This window comes from Lonchura striata, chromosome 24, assembly GCF_050655825.1.
Source record: "Lonchura striata isolate lonStrDom1 chromosome 24, ASM5065582v1, whole genome shotgun sequence".
Taxonomy (NCBI): Eukaryota; Metazoa; Chordata; class Aves; order Passeriformes; family Estrildidae; genus Lonchura; species Lonchura striata.
The window spans coordinates 2147891-2168345 of NC_140726.1; the positions used below are offsets into that span (position 1 = coordinate 2147891).

The window sequence follows — 20455 nt, forward strand, 5'->3', positions numbered from 1 at the left end:
GAATTTTCCTCTGCAGTGAGGAGTTATTATTATCATCAAAATCCCAGAGTGTTTAAAAACAATCCAAACCCAGTAGCAGCAACTGGTGCATCGTGGTGAGCGCAATCAGACACCAAACATGTCCTTGTCAGGGGTAAAAGTCTGAAATCTGGGGAAAGGTTGCAATCTTTCTTCTTGTTTATTTGTTTCCAAAAAATTTTAAAAAAAAAAGGGGGGGGGGAAATAGGTAGGAGGGGATGAGCAAAGCCAGCATCTCTGCAACTGAGCTGTGGCATGTCCACCATTAAAACTCGAGGTTCAATTTGTGGTGGAGCCAAGATCCCTAAGTTGGGATAGAAAGGTTTGGGAAGAGGTGATCACTGCAGCAGCTGTGTGTGCATGGAGGTTTGTCAGGATGGGAGCTGGAGGCTTGGAAACATTTCCTTGAGTACAATGGATACAATACACAAGGAAATACCTTTCCATGTCCTTTCTTCCCTTCTAGTCAGCACAGGTGAGGCCACATCGCAAATCCTGTGTGCAATTTTGGGCCCCTCACTACAAGAAAAGACAATGAGGTGCTGGCACATGTCCAGCGATGGGCACAGAGCTGGGGAAGAGTCTGGAGCACCAGGAGAGGCTGAGGGAGCTGGAAATGGGCTCAGCTTGGAAAAAAGGAGGCTCAGAGGGGACCTTGTGGCTCTGCACAGCTCCTGACAGGAGGGGACAGCCGGGGGGGCAGGCTCTGCTCCAGGGAACAGAGACAGGACAAGAGGAAATGGCCTCAAGTTGCCCTAGGTTAGGTTTAGGTTGGATGTTAGAGAAGATTTTTTTATGGAAAGGGTTGTCAGGCATTGGCACGAGCTGCCCAGGGCAGTGGTGGAACACATCCATGGAAGTGTTAAAAAACCCGTGTGGTTGTGGTGCTGAGGGACACGGCTCAGGGTAACCTCAGCACTGCTGGGTCAGCAGCTGGACTGATGACCTCAGAGCTCCTTTCCAGCCTGAAAAATTCCCTGGCTCCGTGATTCCACACCCAGACCCCGTGCTCGAGGGCCAGGCTAGGCTCAGGCAGAATTCTCAGGGCTCTGAGCTGGATGCAGCCCAAGCTAGAAGGAGCAGCCTGTAAGTCAGATGGGGAGAGGTTTCCCAGGGCCTGCTGCTGATAAATGAACCCACACTGCCAGGGGGAGGCGGAGCAGCCACACGAGCCCCACACATCTTCATTAGGGAGGGAGAAGAGGAACAACCCCATACATCACCATTATGAAAATTTACCCTTAATAAAGAAATAATTTGTGCGATGCATCACACCGCAGCCGCGCGGGGGGCACCGTGACACCGCTCGGGCTGGGAACGTCACTCCATCATTTCTCACAGGGCTGTCACCAGCAGGAGCCATCCATTGTCCCTGTCCCTTTTGGACCTCCAAAAGATGCCAGGATGTCATCCTCAAAACATCCATCCTGTGGAGGGTACCAAGGCTCTGAGGCCTCGGGGGATTTGGGGTGGTGCTCGTGGCATCCCACTGGGGACAGCTCTCCTGTGAGGGTGAGAGGAGGGGACTGGCACATCACACACTAGGAACTGAAGGTACTGCTGGCAATAAAGCAACAAAACCCATTCTCTGAGCAATTTGTAGCAATTAATAGCCATTCCCAGGAATGAAATGTTAATTAATTCTTTCCCTGAGCCATGCATTTATTTAAGGTATTTGTGGGTGTTCTTGGTACTTTTATTAAGCAATTAAAATGCGTCCAAGAAAATATTTATCCATTTTAAGTAATTCTTAGTAAACACGATTTATATGGCAAGCAACCACTTTATTTTGCATCGTTAATTAAAACCGACGACACACTCCACTTCCCCGGCTTATTCGCCACCAGAGCAGCCACGCTGCCAGGAGTGCTGGTTCAGAGCTGCTGGCAGCTCCAAAATCCTCCCTCGGAACCTTCGGGGGGATTTGTGCAGTGCTTGGCGGGGCTTTGCAGAGCCCAGAGAGCCCCAGCAGCCCCGTGTTAACCCCCAGGAGTCCCTGTGCTGCTGGAAGGAGCCGTGGCCTGATGAAGACCCTGCTGAAGAAGATTTTGTTGAGTCCCACAGCTTGCCCAGGGCTGGGAAGTGTCGGTAGTTTGTTCCCACACGCTGGGTGGTGAAGGATTACAAGCCCTTGTAGGGCAGAGAGAGGGAGGTGTTTATTCAGGTGAGGGATGAAGTGCGTGGTACAGCAGACTGACACCCTGCGGGTTTTGCTGTGCTCTCACTGGGAGTGTGGGGATCTCTCCGGAGGCTCCACCAGCCTGGAAGCCCAGCCAGAACCAGGATTCACAGGAAAAGGGGCTGGATCTGGCGGGTAAAACAGAAGGAGACACAGCTGAGCATCCTACTGAGAGCCCAGGAGGAGGCACAGATGTGTCATCCCAGCTCGTGGCAGGTTTCCTTCAGAAACCAGAGCAGAAGGGGAAAAAAACACTAAGACATGAAAACCAAAACAAAGCCCCGGCATTGTTTAGGAGCTGACAAATCCCAAACTGCCCTCTCTTATTTGCTTGTGTGTACTCTTAGCTGGGAAGCAATCAATGGAGTCAGAAAAATGCTATTTCCCTGAAGAATGTCTCCTTAGAAAAGTTCCTCCCTCCCTCTTCAGTGTTAAAAGGACCCACTGCAGGTATTCTATTTTTTGTTCATTCTTTAATCACCGGTTTTCAGTGCTGACTGTAATAACCCCTTTGAAACTTGGATCAAAATATCTCTTTCCTGGTTGAAATTTGTTTTCTTCCATCACCCGAGCAAATTCAATTTGCAGAAGATACTGAATTGGGAGGCACCTGGTACTCCCTCCAGAGAGGCCAGAGGAAAACAAAAGCACATTAGAAATATGAGAAAGGAAACAACAGAATGAAACCAAGCCCACAGGGGAAGAAATGCCCATCTGGGGACACAGACTGAGATGGTGCTCGGTGAAAAGAAATTAAGATGAGAAAATCTGCACATCTCTGCTCTGGAGCCGGGCTGGGAGAGCTGGGGGTGCTCACCTGGAGAGGAGAAGCTCCAGGGAGAGCTCAGAGCCCCTCCAGGGCCTGAAGGGGCTCCAGGAGAGCTGGAGAGGGACTGGGGACAAGGATGGAGGGACAGGACACAGGGAATGGCTCCCAGTGCCAGAGGGCAGGGATGGGTGGGAGATTGGGAATTGGGAATTGTTCCCTGGGAAGATGCTGAGGCCCTGGCACAGGGTGCCCAGAGCAGCTGTGGCTGCCCCTGGATCCCTGGCAGTGCCCAAGGCCAGGCTGGACAGGGCTGGGAGCAGCCTGGGATAGAGGAAAGTGTCCCTGGCCATGGGACAAGGTGAGCTTTAAGGTCACTTCCACCCCGAACCCTTCTGGGATTTTGGTTCTATGATCTGCACTGGTCACATGACACGGGATGGTGGAGCAGGGGCGAATTTGGGGCTGGGGACTCCAAAGGTGCCTGCCAGTGGTAGAGGGCAGGAAATGAAGACCCCACAGTCACCCTGTGGGGACCACCCGAGAGGCACAGGGGCACTGGGAGGGGTCCCGTGGGGTCCCCTCTGCCCGTGCAGCCACAGAAACAGGTCCTGTGGGCAGCATCCCCACACACAGACCCTCACCCCTCTCCTGGCTCAGGGGAGCCCCCCTGCCCAGCCCTGCCCCTGCAGTGCAGTCTGGCCAAGGGTGAAAATCAGCAAAGCAGCGACAGGCGAGTTAGTGGCCAAGTCATCCGAGGAGAGACTAAAGCAGGTACATTTATATAGTCTGGAGAAGACCCTGGGTGGCACATTTGCAATCTATAAATACCTTCAAAGGAACAACATCAATGAAAGGAGCCCCTGATCTCCAGGCTGGCAGGACCAGGAGCTGGCTGGGAGCCAGGCTTGGTGCAGTACGGCCACGGAGACAGGAGGAAGAAATCCCAGAGAGCCTCAGCAGTGGAGGTGGTGGATGGGGCTGCAGGAGCATCCTCCCGTCTTCTCTGCTGTGTTGTATTGAGGTTCTGTCTATTAATAACAACTGAATGGTTAATAGGTGAGCAAGGCACGTTATGGGCTGGTTAAAACCCTCAGTAAGTTGCCTTCTGGCTGTCCATGAGCCCGTCACAGGAAGCTTTACAAGAGGGTTATCAGTTGCCATTATTAAAAACCAATTTGACATTATAAAAGATCCATACTGCTCGTTCTGCCACATTGATTTAGCAATGTTAAGCCTTGGAAAACTGGAGCAAGAACCTTGATCTCTGCTGAAGCACGAAAAATTGGTGTTTGTGACACATCAGGAAATCCAGTTTTGCAGCAGCGATGGGTTTGAGCAAATCCAAAAAGCACCATGCCACGGTGGTTGAGGGTGTTTTCCCAAGCAGCTGCGATGTCAAACAGCTCTTGGAAACCTTGTTCTGTTTTGCAGCATCCAGAAGGACCTCATCTGAGCTCTGCCCAGCTCAAACCCACTTCCAGACACTTCTCCATCTGGTTCCTATTCCCAGTGCTGTCTGGGAACGTTGGGAGGATGAACTGCAGGCAGGTGCAAGGACATGACCCCACAAGTCACTTTTATCCTCATCTTGAAGCCTCCTTCTTGTCCTTTTCACATCAGGAAGGGTGGATTTGTGCAAAATACCCAGGGAAGTTCCTGGCACTAGAGAAGGTCTGGATTGTCCCAAAAGTTTGGTGCCATGCCCTGTCCCATTGATTGCTGAAAAAAATGGCTTCGTGTACCTGCTGCCTTCCTTGAGCACCTGAGGAGCAGAACGAGACCTTCCAGAGGCTGGGAAACTTCTCATGGCTGGGAATCTGTACACGGACAAAATTGTAAAAGCTTAATGGAGCAGAAATATTCCTGAGAAAGAGCATGGGGCATTTCCCCATTCAGCATTTCCCCATTCACCAGCTGGAGTTTCCCTGTCACTCTAGATTCCTTCCTGCCTTCCTTCCTCTTCCTTCCTTCCTCCCTGCCTTCCCTCTCTTCCCTCCTTCCTTCCTTCTCAGGATTTTCATAATTCAGGCCTTTTTTTCCAGGATTTTCAGAATCCAGGCCTTTTGGAGCAGCAACTAGACAGGAGCTGTCAGGAAGGTGTCTCCTCTCCATCCCACAAGCTGTGCCAAGCTTTGGCCATGAGGCACCAGGCCTCTGGCAGATGCCCCCGTGCCTCTGCTGCCCCATGCCCAAGGACCCAGCTGCTGCCACCGCTGGCAGGTGCCCCCACAACGGGCAGCAGAATTCCTGTGGCAGGGAGGCAGCAGGGCAAGGCAGGAGCAGGGAAGCAGGATGCTGCTTGGCTTGGGCTGCAGTTCCCTCTGGGAGGAGAAAGGCATCACCAAAGCACCACTGCCCATTCAGCCCTCTGGAGCAGCACCTGGAAGGCTCCGTTTGCACGGGTGCTTCCATAGAGAACCTCCCTCATTAACACACGAAGTGCAGCCCTAGAAATAAAACCTGATTAATTATTGGCAGGGGAGGCGAGGGAGGCAGGGGAGGGAAGCTGAAGTGGCCAGTCAGCATCTGTTAGAAGTGTGAAGATAAATGGAAGGCGAGGGCAGGTCAGTGCATACAAATGGCTCCCATCGCTCGGGAACACCTCTCAGAGCACCGTGTCACCACGGGGGAGGCTGAGCAGGGCACCGAGGCTCACAGTAGCCCGTGCTCAGGGAATTGGCTCTGGCAGCACCCAGGGTGTTCTCCAGCCTGCCATGGACGAGCATTCCGCTCCCTCTCCAGCCCCACTGAGGCACATCAGTGCCTGTGGACCTCCAGCAGGAGCTCCCTGCAGCTCCAGTCGTCCTTGGCTGCCTTTGGGGCAGCATTGAAGCAGTGGGGGACCACGGCAGAGTGACAGGAGCAAGGAGAGGGAAGCAGGAGACCGCTGGGAGGACCAGGAGCAGATGCTGCTTGCCTTGAAGGGGACAGCTTTCCCCAGGCCACCCCACCGACCCCGTGTGAGGAGCGGCCTCAGCACCTCCTTCCTCTCTCCAGAGCCCAGCTCCCGGTGCCTGCATCCTTCCCAACCCACCCCACACAACCAGAAGGGCAGCCCTAAAACAACCAGGCAGAGACTCCTCAGGGAAACCCTCTTCCCTCCAATTTACCTGTCAGTTGTTTGGGGAGGATTATTATATGTTTTTTCCCAGGCTTTTTTTCTTTTTTCCCTTCCCCAAAGGGTGGCTGGAGTTTCACACTGCCTGACAGCATCTCCCGCCTTTCCCACCCGTTCCCGAGTGGCAGCTTGCCAGATGGTGCCCCATTAGGTCACATTTGCTCATTGTTTGGCAAACAGGGCTTAATTCAAGTGCTGAGTTGACAGCTTGTTCTCCAAGACAATTTGCAAGTTGCAGTGTTGCAAATGCCAGCTTGGCTTTTCGGGAAATGTTATTTCAGCTGCCTTAAAGGGATAAAGTTCTCTTTGACTGGGGAAAAAAAAATTAAAAAAAAAAATAAAAAGGAAGAAAAGGGCCAAAGCAGGAGCAGGCAGCAGAAAATGTTTTTAGTGGTTTTGAGGAGGAAGGACCAGCAGTGTTGTTGGCAAGCATTCAGGAAGGGACTGTCATTCCCCATCAAGTGGAGACCCTCCATGTTCCATTCCTCCCATCACTGAGGTCCTTCACAATCCTAAAAACTGAGGTGTATTCCCACTGAAACAGGGTAATAGAATGTTGGCTTCTTTTGGAAAGGTTTCTGTAGGGGTACACGTACACATCCCTCTGATGGCTCCTCTCCAAAACCTGTGGCTGTAGTCCCTAAATCCCCAGGGAAGGGGACAATGCTGAGAACAAGTTCATGTCCCTTCTGAAGTCAGGGGCACTCTGGGCCTGCTGCCCCCAGCACTGTGACAGCTACACATGGACGTGGCAAAAAACACAAAAGAGCACCATGACAATGCTCTGTTTTCTTCAACAGGTGGGCAAAAAAAGGCCAGGTTATAAAGGAAGCCTCCGGTGACTTCTACGAAACCATCGTGGACCACACCTTCTTCTTTGAGCCCGTCTCCTGCGAGGTCACCAATGCTCTGGGCAGCACAAACATCAGCAGGACCGTGGATGTCTACTGTGAGTAACTTGTTGGCTTCAGTCCGGCTTCCAGGCTCAGCAGAGCTGCTGAAAATCAGCAGGCAGCAGACACAGCTCAGTCTGACTTGCCCAGGGTGGCAGGACCTGCTGGGCTCTCCTGCAGCTCACACTGTCTAAATGCTCTGGTGGTTGGACCTGCGATTTCCTTGCGAGCTCGTGGGGTGGTCACTGGGGAGCTGGTCCCTCTGGAGTTGCAGCAGGCACCACCTGAGGCTTTTCTTTATGTGAGCCCCATCAAGATCTACCACTGCTCCCTCTGACCTGTTTGGTGTGGGGGTTTCTGGCTGGCAGAGCCCGTCCCTGGCAGTAACTCCAGTTTCCTCTGCGCAGTTGGGCCCAGGATGGCGACAGAACCGCAGTCCCTGCTGGTGGACCTGGGCTCGGACGCGGTGTTCAACTGCGCCTGGACTGGGAACCCCTCTCTCACCATCGTCTGGATGAAGCGAGGCTCGGGCGTGGTAAGAACACAGCGGGGCAGGGCAGGGGGTGCTGCAGGACACTTCCTGTCGGAATCTGGGGTATTGATGAGTCTGAGATTGTAGAAAGTCTCTGTCTTTCTGCCCCCTGCCAAAGCAGAAGCCATAATTGGTCTGTGCTGTTTCCAGGTTGTTTATTCTGTTTATCTCTCACATGTTCTGCTGCCCTGCCCAGCTCTGTCCTGCAGGGCAGCGTGTGGGGCTCTGCCCTCAGTGGGATGTGACAAACATTAAATACCAGAAACTCCCTGGGCTGCATTTACAAGAACGTGCCAATATCTGTCACCTACGTTGGACAGTGTGTCCCCAGCCTGAACCAACAGAAAAATGCCAACACCACAGTGAGACATGGAGGGCATGAAGAAGGAGAAAAAGGACAAGGCACACCCAATTTCCTCCATCTTGTCCCCTTTGGACCCCTCATCTAGAATCCTAAAATTTTACTTTTGCACCCATGCCACACTTAATTATTACTGATATCAAACACTCAGAGCTGGTAATTCATGCTGTAAGATTGAAAACTCTTTTCCATGGCCAGAGATCACAGACAGTGTCTCTGGGGGCTCTGTCCAGGGGGGTCCCAGACCTGCCAGGGCAGCCAGAGGGAAGCCCTGGATTCCCACAACTTCCCATGGAGCAGAACCCGTGTGGTCTGGGAGCTCCTCCAAATGCAAAGGGGTTCCAAGAGTGGGGGAATTTATTTCCATCATGATGGACAGAAAGGTTGAACTGGAGTATCACTTAGCACCTCACTGATGGGGAGGAATTCTGCAATTCACCTGCATGTGGTTCCTTCTGGGATGGTCCTGTGTGGGATAGTCCTTCCTGGGATAGTCCTTTCTGGGATGGTTCTTCCTGGAATGGTCTTTTCAGGGATGTTCCTCTCTGGGATGGACCTTCCTGGGATGGTCCTTTCTGCCTCCCAGGCCTGAGAACTCACATCCCTACATGTTCACCCCAACACTCCCTGCTGTCGACTGGGGTCTGCTCCAGGGAGGAGCTTGGATCTGTCCCAGCAGATTTCTCCATGTCTCTTTTGTACTGAAAATCATAAGGAGCTTTGCCAATCCTAATCTCAGCTCAGTCAGCCCTGGGAAGCAGGAGGTGCTCTGATCCCCCCCTTACAGACAGGAGGGCTGAGCAAAGCCACGGAGGGCTGAGGTGTGAAACTCATTCAGAAGCACACACAGGTTTGGGTTAGAAAAGCATCTCCCAGCTTCACCTGGGCAGATCTGTGGGTGAGGGAACGCTGCTGTTCCAGCTCAAGACTGTAATTGGAGAGCTGGAGCCCCACCAAGGGGCTGAGTCCTCCCTCCTCTGGGGACACTGAGGCATTAACTGCTGGGCTGCTTTTTCCAAACCATAATGACTTTAGTGAAGGCCGTCTCCTGGGACGAAATTACAGTGTTGGGAGAGCTGACGGCTTGAATCAGCAAAGGAATCCCAGTGGGTCAGTAATTCCTGGGTGGTTTCCCATCCCACAGCGGCTGTGGCTGTTCTCTGGGTGATCACTGCAGGCTCTCAGATTGCTGCTCTGCTCGAGGGGCTGCAGGAGCTGGGAACCAGGGCTGCCTCACCCTCCTGCCCAAGCCCATCAGGGCTTGCCTTTGCTTCCAGCAGTGCCCCGGTGACGGAGCCCCAGCCTGGTTCAGGGGCTCCGTGTGTGGAAAAGTCTCTCCTCCAACCCGAGCTTCCAAAGAAAGGCTCAGCAGTCTCTGTTGTTGGGTCTCAAGGCAGTTTATTGCAAGTTATCTCAAAGATTTTCTCCTCGGGCTGCTGTGGTTTGCTCACAGCCCAGGCAGAGGCACACACACACCCTGACATCCTCTCTGACCCCGACTGCTTCTTCTCCCCCACCCAGGGCTGCTGCTGTCTTTGATATGGTACATTACGTGTGACATGGTTACAGTTTTCCCCAATGCCTATTACCTATATTAAATGGGGATTTTCTATCTTTTATATGGTACATTACGTGTGACATGGTTACAGTTTTTCCCAATGCCTATTACCTATATTAAATGGTGATTTTCTATCTTTTATATGGTACATTATGTGTTACATGGTTACAGTTTTTCCCAATGCCTATTACCTATATTAAATGGTGCCTTTCTACTCTAAACCAATCTGTGAGTGCCAACATCACCAAGATCATGGAGGTAAGGAAGAAGAAAGAGGGGGAACAGGACCAGCCAAAAATCCCTCCATCTTAAAACTACTCTGTCCCCCATGTACAGAATAAAACCCACCATGTACAAGCATTAAAACCCCCCTGTACAGCACTCAAAAATTCTTCCCTTTACTTTGTGACTACTTCTACTCTAATATCTAAACTTTTGTGACTTCTTGTTCTTCCTGCAAGGTTGGTAACTCATTCCATGGCTCAAACCCAAAATCACAGCTGTCTGCAGCTGCCTGCCAGGGTCTCAAATGCTTCTGACCTGGGCTGGGAACCTCCAAAAATGTCTGAGGGACATTTTGAGTTCCCACACCCAGGCACAGCTGCCTTCTCCCTTTTTATCTTCCTCTCTCCAGCTGAGATCCATCACGTTGGAACTTCCTGGAGCAGAATGAAGGAGTTGTTTCTGCCCTTCCACTATGCCTTCATGAGACCCCACCTGCAGTGCTGTGTCCAGCTCTGGGGCCCCCAACTTCAGAAGGACCTGGAGCTGCTGGAGCCAGTCCTGAGGAAGCCACAGAGATGCTCCAGGGCTGGAGCCAGGCTGGGAGAGCTGGGGGTGTCCAGCCTGGAGAAGGCTCCAAGGAGACCTCAGAGCCCCTTCCAGGGCTAAAGGGGCTCCAGGAGAGCTGGAGAGGGACTTTGGAAAAGGGCCTGAACTGACAGGATAAGGGGAAATCACTGCCAGAGGGTAGAGATATATGGGATACTGGGGAGAAATTCTTCTCTCTGAGGCTGGGCAGGCCCTGGCACAGGGTGCCCAGAGCAGCTGTGGCTGCCCCTGGATCCCTGGCAGTGCCCAAGGCCAGGCTGGATGGGACTTGGAGCAACCTGGGATAGGGGGAACCCTGGATAGGGGAAGGTGTCCCTGCCCATGGCAGTGGGAGCCATTCCCCCCTGTCCTGTCAGTCCAGGCCCTTCTCCACAGTCCCTCTTTGTGTTCAAGGTCCCTTCCAAGCCAAACAATTCCTTGATTCTGTGATCTCAGGACAGACCCTCCAGCTGGTGTAGCCCAGCAGGGATGGTTATGCTGGTCACCAGAGCCACCTCCACCTTTCCAGAGGGATCCTGGCAGAGGAGGCTGCTTTGCAAAGCCACCATCACCCAGCAATCCCAGTGGGATCTGGGATCACACCTGCTTCTTCCCCAGCCCCTCTGTTTTCAGAACCAGGCTGAAGTCCCTCAAGATTGCCTTCTTTTCTCCTTTTCTCACAAAAAGTCAGAGACCAAAGAGAGGCTGAGGCCAAGTTCACACAGGTGGTTTTATGGCTGACTCTGCAATCAATGCTAGCACAGTGGGTTTAAAAAGGATCTGACCCTCTGTGCCTCCACCTCGTGCCAGGTTAGGGCTGAGACCTCCACCTTGCCGCAGGGAGACCCTGATCCACGTCCAGCCACTGCACCAGTGCTGGTTCCAGGAGCTGTGCGAGCAGCAAGCAGCAGAGCCAGAGGCTCAGTGGGTGCTGAGGAGGAGGAGGAGAGATGTTGGGCTGTGCAGAGCCCTGGGGGAGAAAGCCAAAGGCAGCTGAAGGAGTTTGCTCCAGAAACCAGCCTCTGTTTGAGATCTGCCATGCTTTTTTCAAACCCAGCAATGCCAAGATCCTGCTGACAGCCTCAGCCAGATCCCTCAGCTTCCAGGCTTTAATAATACTGGTTTAATAAAGCTGCTCATTGCACAGCAGGGCAGGGCAGCAACAGGGCTGAGACATCGCCAGCCAGTCCATAGCAGGGGGCTGGCCAAAGCCAGCTGAGATTTCCCTGGCTATCCAGACCCCGTTCCAAGGTGTCTGCCACCTCTGCCACCACTTCTGGGCTTAAAATCCCCGAGTCAATCCCAGCAGCCTCTCCTGTGCCTGTGAATGTGGAGGTGCAAGTGTGGAGTGTGGTTCTCTGAAGTTTTTCTGCCTGTGCCACTGCAGCCACCAAAATTTTTATCTTGTATCGTGAACTTCTTGCACAACTGGAGTTAGTAAAAAATTCAAATGAATAGGAAGAAGATTTCTAATTCCACCCCAAAACACCTGCGGTGTTTCTTTATTCTTTGGTCAACAGCAGTGAGTGATATTTCCATTCAATGCCAGACCTTGGGCTCATCCACTTGGCTTTCCCAAGGATGCTCAGCAGCTGGTGACTCAGGTCATTTGTTTTGTCTGTAACTTCTCATGGCCCACCTGAAAGCCCCCCTCCTCTCTTTCAGGTCCTGAGCAATGAGAACAAGCTGATCCTGAAGTCAGTCCGCCAGGAAGACGCCGGGAAATACGTGTGCCGAGCCGTGGTGCCGCGGGTGGGCGCGGGGGAGCGGGAGGTGACGCTCACCGTCAACGGTACCTCCTGCTCCCTTCTGCCCTTCCATCAACCCTGCTCCCTTCTGCCCTTCCATCAACCCTGCTCCCTTCTGCCCTTCCATCAACCCTGATCCCTTCTGCCCTTCCATCAACCCTGATCCCTTCTGCCCTTCCTTCCCTCCTGCTCCCTTCTGCCCTTCCATCAACCCTGATCCCTTCTGCCCTTCCATCAACCCTGATCCCTTCTGCCCTTCCATCACTCCTGCTCCCTTCTGCCCTTCCATCAACCCTGATCCCTTCTACCATTCCATCAACCCTGATCCCCTTCTGCCATTCCCTCCTGCTCCCTTCTGCCCTTCCATCAACCCTGATCCCTTCTGCCCTTCCATCAACCCTGATCCCTTCTACCATTCCATCAACCCTGATCCCCTTCTGCCATTCCCTCCTGCTCCCTTCTGCCCTTCCATCAACCCTGATCCCTTCTGCCCTTCCATCAACCCTGATCCCTTCTACCATTCCATCAACCCTGATCCCCTTCTGCCATTCCCTCCTGATCCCTTCTGCCCTTCCATCAACCCTGCTCCCTTCTGCCCTTCCATCAACCCTGATCCCTTCTGCCCTTCCATCAACCCTGATCCCTTCTGCCATTCCCTCCTGCTCCCTTCTGCCCTTCCATCAACCCTGATCCCTTCTGCCCTTCCATCAACCCTGATCCCCTTCTGCCATTCCCTCCTGATCCCTTCTGCCATTCCCTCCTGCTCCCTTCTGCCCTTCCATCAACCCTGCTCCCTTTTGCCCTTCCTTCCCTCCTGTTCCCTTCTGCCCTTCCATCAACCCTGATCCCTTCTGCCATTCCTTCCCTCCTGCTCCCTTCTGCCCTTCCATCAACCCTGTTCCCTTCTGCCCTTCCATCAACCCTGATCCCTTCTGCCCTTCCTTCCCTCCTGCTCCCTTCTGCCCTTCCATCAACCCTGATCCCTTCTACCATTCCATCAACCCTGATCCCCTTCTGCCATTCCCTCCTGCTCCCTTCTGCCATTCCATCAACCCTGATCCCTTCTGCCCTTCCATCAACCCTGATCCCCTTCTGCCATTCCCTCCTGATCCCTTCTGCCATTCCATCACTCCTGCTCCCTTCTGCCATTCCTTCCCTCCTGCTCCCTTCTGCCATTCCATCAACCCTGATCCCCTTCTGCCATTCCTTCCCTCCTGATTCCCATTTGCAATTCCTTCCTGCCTGCTTCCCTTCCATCATTCCTTCCCTCCTCCTCCACTTCTGCCATTCCTTCCCTTCTGCTTCCCTTCTGCCATTCCTTCCTGATGCCCTTCTGCCATTCCTTCCCTCTTGATCCCCATCTGCCATTCCTTCCTTCCTGCTCCCTGTCTGCCATTCCATCACTCCTGCTCCCCTTCTGCCATTCCTTCCCTTCTGCTTCCCTACTGACATTCCCTCCTGCTTCCATTCCACCATCCCCTTCCTGCCTTGATCCTGTTGCTCTGGCAGTTCCTGTTCCCAAATTATCCCCTCAGATACTTCCTTTTGGAGCAAATCCCACCCTCAGCTGAATCAGAGATCCAGGCAATTGGAGTAAAGTGGATTTTGCATTATTTTGCCTGGAAATGCACAAGTTAAAGCGAAAAAAAAAAAATCAACATTTGCTCAGCCCCACACAGTTCCTTATTACCAACAGGGGTTTATTGAGTAGTTGGGAGCTGGCAGCTTTAAATCTTTAATAGATTAATCTTGCAAAACCCTCGCAAGGTCAGAGAGTGCTGTTGTCTCTGTTGTACACCTGGAGAGCTGGGAATTGAGTCTGGATCCAAGACCAGCAGCCTAATCACACTCTCCAACCCACATGAGGATGCCTGGGAGGATTCCTGTGAGGATACTTGAGGATACACACCTGCCAGGATTCCTGTCAGGATTCCTGTCAGGAAACCTCCATGGCTGCTTGGGGCTCATCCAGCACCATGTCAGGATGTGCCCTGGACCCACAGCCACATCTCTGGAGTTTCATGATGCCCTGGCCAAGACCTCGCAGCAGCTGGTAACAAATTTCAGCATAAATACAGCAGGGAAAGAGCCAGGTGGGCTGCAAATGGTGTAAGCAGAGGATGAATTTTGCATTGTCTCTCACCTGCATGACAAACTGGCAGGTTTCACTCCCCACTCACTGTAACAGGAGAAGAACATAGGCAGGAGGCAGCTCAGGCAAGCACTGATTTCAAACAGATAATGCAGATGGTGGATGCCCCAGCTCCCTGGAAACATTCAAGGACAGGGCTCTGAGCAACCTGATCTAGCTGAAGATGTCTGGGTCATGACAAGAGGGTTGAATTGGATGACCTTTAAAGGTCACTTCCCACCCAAAACATTCCAGGTTTCTGTAATCCTAGAAAAGGAAGGTAAGGGCAACACAGCAGGGACTGAAAACCAACCACTCCCTCGACTTGGACTCAGCTCCTTGGTGCCTTCACTCTCCTTCCCCAGCAGCTGCTGGGTTTTAATTACAATTAAATGGAAAACAAAGCAACAAATTAGCATGAAGAACGTGCTCCTTCCCTGGCACCTACCAGGCACAGGGATACCCTGAGAGCAGAGCAGAGCTCCCCACAGGGGCATTTGGAGTATGTAGCACTGACTGGAAAAGTTGCTCTCCAGCAACTTTTGGTTTTTTCCCCCTGGGGAAGCTGATGGGGAGCAAATGAAATCCATGCATGGGGTTCACTGCTCAGCTTTGAGCATCTGCCAGGAACTGACTGCTTGCACATCCCATCCCATGGGAAGTGCTGCCAGGGGCTTTGGGCACCCTGAAGGTGACAGTGTTGGGACATGTCACTGCAGGTATTGGACCAAGGGAGAGTCCCACACCTCTGAGTCAGGATGCTCTCCTGGCACTCCAAGTGAGGAGAACTGAGCCCCTGAGCAGCATCCCCACATCCCACATCCACCAAGAACCAGGGCTTGGCAGCCTGTCCTGCAGCAGGAGCAGCGTTCCAGCTCCAGAGCACGGCAGTGTGTCTAATCCAGCTAATGAATTCTGCTGGAAGCCTGTTCTTCTGTAATTCAAGGGGGAAGTTGAATGCTTCATATTTTGATGTGATTTTAAGTCCAACGGGTGATACAATTGTCTGTTATTACCAGATGCCTCCCTCTGTCACAGAAAAATCAGGCATTGAGAAGTCGTGTTCTGGGCTGGCTGCACTGCCCATGGTCTGGACACCTGGACTTTTAGGGGGCTGATCCATCCCACCGAGCACAGACATCCCAGCTGAGAGACCACTCAACCCACTCTGAGCCTGTGGTCTCACAGCCTATCCACTCCCAAAATTATCCAAAATCATGGCATGATGATGGTGGGGTGGGAGAGCATCCTCCTGCCCTTCCCACCCAGTTTCCTCAGACCGGGCTGAGGCAGAGCAGCCCAATCCCATGCCAGAGCCAAGGCCACCAGCCTGCAAAGAAGCAGATAGGATTCAGAGTCTGGTGAGTGGGAAGGAGGATTATGCAAAGCAGCAGCATTTGGCAGGGCCAGAGCAGCAGAGGCTCGAAGGAAGGGAGGAACTTGGTGCCATCATAAATCAGCAGCAGCTGGATTTACAGCCAAAGCCTCCCGATGCTCTTGACTGCACCCAGCCCAGTTGCAGCTCCCACCCCAGCAGAAGCAGCCCAAGGTCACCTTCACAGGCAGATCACCCATCTGTCACTGCACCATCCGGGCTTGGCAGGGACTGCTGAGCAGGGACCACCACCCCTGCCCACCTTGTTCTGCAAGAGAAGTTTGTTGGGAGGGCTGGACAGCTCCAGGTGACTAATTCAGGATGTAATTTGCCTGGGATTCACCCCAACAAAGAAGTCAGGCATGCCCGAGAGCTGGGAGCAGGGCAGGGCTGACCTGCCACCCCTCTTGGCCAGGAGCACATCACAGTGTCAGGAGTGCTCAAAGCCAGGTTGGAACAACCTGCTCTGCTGGGAGGTGTCTCTGCCCACGGTAGGGAATCTGGAATGAAATGGATTTTAAAGTCTTTTCCAACCCAAATCAATCTGTGAATGTGTTCCTTTGCAATACCAGGCAGAAGCAGCCAGCCCAGAACTTCTGCAGGAAGCAAGGAGTTAAACAAAATTCTCTTGCCAAATAATTTTGAGTGCTTGGGAGAAAGGTTCAGATGGACTCGAGCAGACTGGAGAAGCCAAGGCCATCCTCTCCTTTCATTCCTGAAGGCTTCCACCTCAGACTTCTCTTTTGTGTGAGCCGCCAGGACCGCACAAATAAATTGGCACCGAGGTGCTAAAAATAACCTCCACCAATAGCTCCATCATTTATATCCATAGCAACATTGCTTAGAGCCTTTTCCCTGCCTGTGGGCTGTCTCACACCCGGCGCTGAATGCCAAGCTGGAGATTGGCAGCTTTCATAAGGAGCCAGAGCCCGGTGGAGAATCAAACACCGGCCCTGAATGCGAAGAGGCTGCAACTTCGTGCTATTATTTCTGGGCATGTTCATCTCACAAATAGTCTTTAGTCATCCACTATTATCATGATGATAAGCCTCAGACTCTGAACTCCTGAAGCAATAATAAAAGCCAAAGCCACTGGCATTTGTGCCATTTAAAATCCACTCGCCTTGGGGAAAATGATCCTTTTAATGATTATTAAGCCATTTTTCTCTAGCGTCACCCAGTCTTGGAGCACTTCCAGAATTTATAAGTAACACACAAGCATCAAAATGGAAAGGAGACAGTTATTTTTATTACTGTTTAGGCTTGGCCTGCAGATCCCATCACTACTCTTCCCTCTGCTGGCTTTGGAATCATCAGGTGGGCAGGAGCATCAATGGCCTCAGCAGGTTCCTCAGGCAAAGCAGGGAGTCACCTCCACTGCGACCCCTCAGAAAGCTGAGCTTTCAGCGATGGATAAACAAGAACTCACACCCTGGGATCGTGCCTAGAACAACATCTTGAGCATTTGGAGAGAAAAACCACAACAAAGTGTCTTTTTTTTTTTTGCCTTCTTCGATCAAAAAGGGCACAAGTTTGCACTGCTGTACTGCTATGTCCATTACAGCACAACAAGTCCTGACCTTCACGCCCAGTTCCTGCAATTCCTGATGCTGATGGCGGCTTCCTTCCAGTAGTAATTTCCTGAGCTGCCAGAAGCGTGGGCACTGGTCAGTGAATTGTGCTTCAATGAGCTTGTTTTCCATCCATCCCCCCTTGGAACAGTGTAGGGAAGCAGGGAAAGGCTGTGCCTCAGTGGGAAGTGTGTGAGGAGTGTGCAAGTTTGGTGCAGGAAGGGGTTACTGGGACAGTTCCAAATGGCAGCCATATGCACAAATGCCTGAGAGTGAAGGATTTAGCACTTTGGTACATTTTTGTGCATTTGTGAAATTTATAAATGGGTGATTTGGATGAGAATTGGGCAGGAATACCCAGGCAAATCTTTCTTCCCACTTTACTCCAAATCCCTGAGACGTTTTTTTGAAGGAACATGTCAGATGCAGGGCAGGGAGGTGGGGGAAATGGGAAAAAAATCCACAAGGCTGTGATCAACTTAGTGATGTAGTCCAAACCAGGTGTGACACCCAAGTGACACTCTGGAACATCCAAAGCTCCAGAGCTGGAGCAGGGGGAGTTCTGACAGCCCCTGCCACCCCTCTCTCCCTGCCCTGCTGCCCAGTTGTTGCTGTTTTTCTTTTCTGCCAGCAGCAAGCCACTCATGGAAATGCAAATCTGCTTTAATTAAGGAGGTTAATTTACAGCAATTAGGATCTCAGCTCTTGTGCTGCTCCCCTGGGGCCAGCAGGGCTGTTAGAAGGGTGAGGGACACACCACATGCTCTTCTCTCCCAGTCACAGGATGTTCACCAAGGCAGGACAAGGACACTTCCCATCCCAAGCTGGTGTTTGGTCTGGAAGAGCCTTTCCTACCCTTTCTCCTGGGCTCCTTTCATGATCCACACGGCACAGGAGAGCCCAGCTGATGGGTGTCAAGGTTTTCCAGCAGAAACTCCTCCACCACCTCTTCCTTAATGCCCTGGAGAGCAATTAGTTTAATGGTTGCTTAATGAATCTGGGAGAGCACAGAAGAGAAACAGCAGGTGGGATGGGATCCTGCTTTGCTTCTGCAGCAAACAGCCCTTCTCAGAGGCCAGGCTCACCAGGGAGATGGGGGTAGGATCCTTTACACCAGGGATGGGGGTACAGAGATGGGGGACCCTGGTGCTTTGTGGGGGCTTTGCAAAAACCCAGCAGAGCCCAAAGCCTCTGCTCGATGTTCTCCATCACAGGAGGTGATTGGGCTCTTTGTCCATCCCTGCCCTTCAGAGATGGACCCCAATATCCATTCGGGGCTCCCCTAACACGCCCCATCCCCACCAGTCCCAAGGGGTGCCAGCAGCCTCTCCTGTCTCCACAGGACCCCCCATAATCTCCAGCACCCAGACCCAGCACGCCCTGCACGGCCAGAAGGGGCAGATCAAGTGCTTCATCCGCAGCACCCCGCCACCAGACCGAATTGTGAGTATCGCCCCGATGATTCTCTGTTGCCTGCAACACCTCGGGGTGCCCCGGGCTCACCCCTCTCTCCCTTGGCAGGCTTGGTCCTGGAAGGAGAACGTCCTGGAATCTGGGACCTCCGGGCGCTACACGGTGGAGACGGTGAGCACAGATGAGGGGGTCATCTCCACGCTGACCATCAGCAACATCGTCCGGGCTGATTTCCAAACCATCTACAACTGCACGGCCTGGAACAGCTTCGGCTCCGACACCGAGATCATCCGCCTCAAGGAGCAAGGTGGGCACTGCTGGGCAGCTGCTGGGGCTGGGGGCAGCGGGAATTAGCACCTGGCTGGGTGTGAGAGTGGGGAGATGCTGTGAGAGGCAGGAGGTGCTCAGGAGAGCTCTTGGGATGCCAAAGAGGAAATTGGGAAGGACAATGACAAGGCTCCAGCTGTGCTAGCTGTAGGATTGCATCCTTAGGGCACATGATCCTGGTAAAGGGGCAGGACAAGCCCTGTAAAGTCTCTGCTTGATAAGGTATTCCTGATTTCACCTGTCCTGCTAAAGCTGGAGGGCACGGGCTGATCCTGCACCCCTTGCTCCCTGTCCCACAGTACGAGGTGATGTCACTGCCCCGGGCTGCAGGATCATTTATGGCCTTGGAGAAACAGGAGTGGCTGCTCGCAGCACACCCCGCTGCTGCACGGCGATGGGAGTGAGCGAGAGGAAGGCACTGGGACTGGTGGCAACTCTCCATCCTGGCCATCAGCCAAAAGGCCAGCACGTCACACAGGGCTGGGCTCACGCACCCAGCAATTCCCAGGGGATGGCCGGGGAAATTCCACTCTCGGGGCTCTCCACAGCAGCGGGGGGAGAGCTCAGCTGTGAGGAATGCTTAGCTCCTGGAGGAACTCCAGTTCTCCTCTATTTTATTAAATGCCAGGGCAGGCAGGTGGATTGTTCTCATTAAGCCGTGATTTATAGGCAAGGCTGGCGTCCAGATTAAATCAGAGCTAAATGAACCCCTTAAAATTAGCCTTGGGCTTCTTCCAATGCAAACAGAGCCAGTGGTTTTTCCAGGTCGTCTGCCAGTCAGCAGGAGCGCTCGGCGGCGAGCCTGGGTCCCGGCGGAGGGTGGCCGGGCAGCCGAGCCGGCTCCAGCTCACATCCCGGGGTCCCTGCTGGGCCACGAGAGGGGACAGCCCTGCCCTGGCCAGGGGACAGCTCAGGGGACAGCACAGGGTGGCACAGGGGACAGCCCTGCCCTGGCCAGGGGACAGCTCAGGGGACAGCACAGGGTGGCACAGGGTAGCACAGGGGACAGCACAGGGGACAGCCCTGCCCTGGCCAGGAGACAGCACAGGGTGGCACAGGGGACAGCCCTGCCCTGGCCAGGGGACAGCTCAGGGGACAGCACAGGGTGGCACAGGGGACAGCCCTGCCCTGGCCAGGGAACAGCACAGGGGACAGCACAGGGTGGCACAGGGGACAGCCCTGCCCTGGCCAGGGGACAGTGCAGAGTGGCACAGAGGACAGCACAAGGGACAGCCCTGCCCTGGCCAGGAGACAGCACAGGGTGGCACAGGGGACAATCCTGCCCAAGGGGACAGCACAGGGGACAGCCCTGCCCTGGCCAGGGAACAGCCAGGGTGGCACAGGGGACAGCCCTGCCCTGGCCAAGGGGACAGTGCAGAGTGGCACAGGGGACAGCACAAGGGACAGCCCTGCCCTGGCCAAGGGGACAGCCAGGGTGGCACAGGGGACAGCACAAGGGACAGCCCTGCCCTGGCCAGGAGACAGCACAGGGTGGCACAGGGGACAATCCTGCCCAAGGGGACAGCACAGGGGACAGCCCTGCCCTGGCCAGGGAACAGCCAGGGTGGCACAGGGGACAGCCCTGCCCTGGCCAGGGAACAGCCAGGGTGGCACAGGGGACAGCTCTGCCCTGGCCAAGGGGACAGTGCAGA

The 20455-nt window shown here is 53.5% G+C and overlaps 1 protein-coding gene across 6 annotated transcripts in view; it reads left to right on the forward strand.

Annotated features, from left to right (window-relative positions):
* The window catches only part of KIRREL3 (kirre like nephrin family adhesion molecule 3), a 385133-nt gene that overhangs the window by 349703 nt on the left and 14975 nt on the right, over positions 1-20455 (forward strand). For all 6 annotated transcript variants that reach the window (XM_077787972.2, XM_077787973.2, XM_077787974.2 and 3 more), the window contains 5 exons: positions 6885-7033; positions 7385-7512; positions 11904-12030; positions 18406-18506; positions 18585-18783. In XM_077787972.2, coding sequence (XP_077644098.1) covers positions 6885-7033; positions 7385-7512; positions 11904-12030; positions 18406-18506; positions 18585-18783 — 704 coding nt within the window. The remainder of the gene's footprint in view (positions 1-6884; positions 7034-7384; positions 7513-11903; positions 12031-18405; positions 18507-18584; positions 18784-20455) is intronic.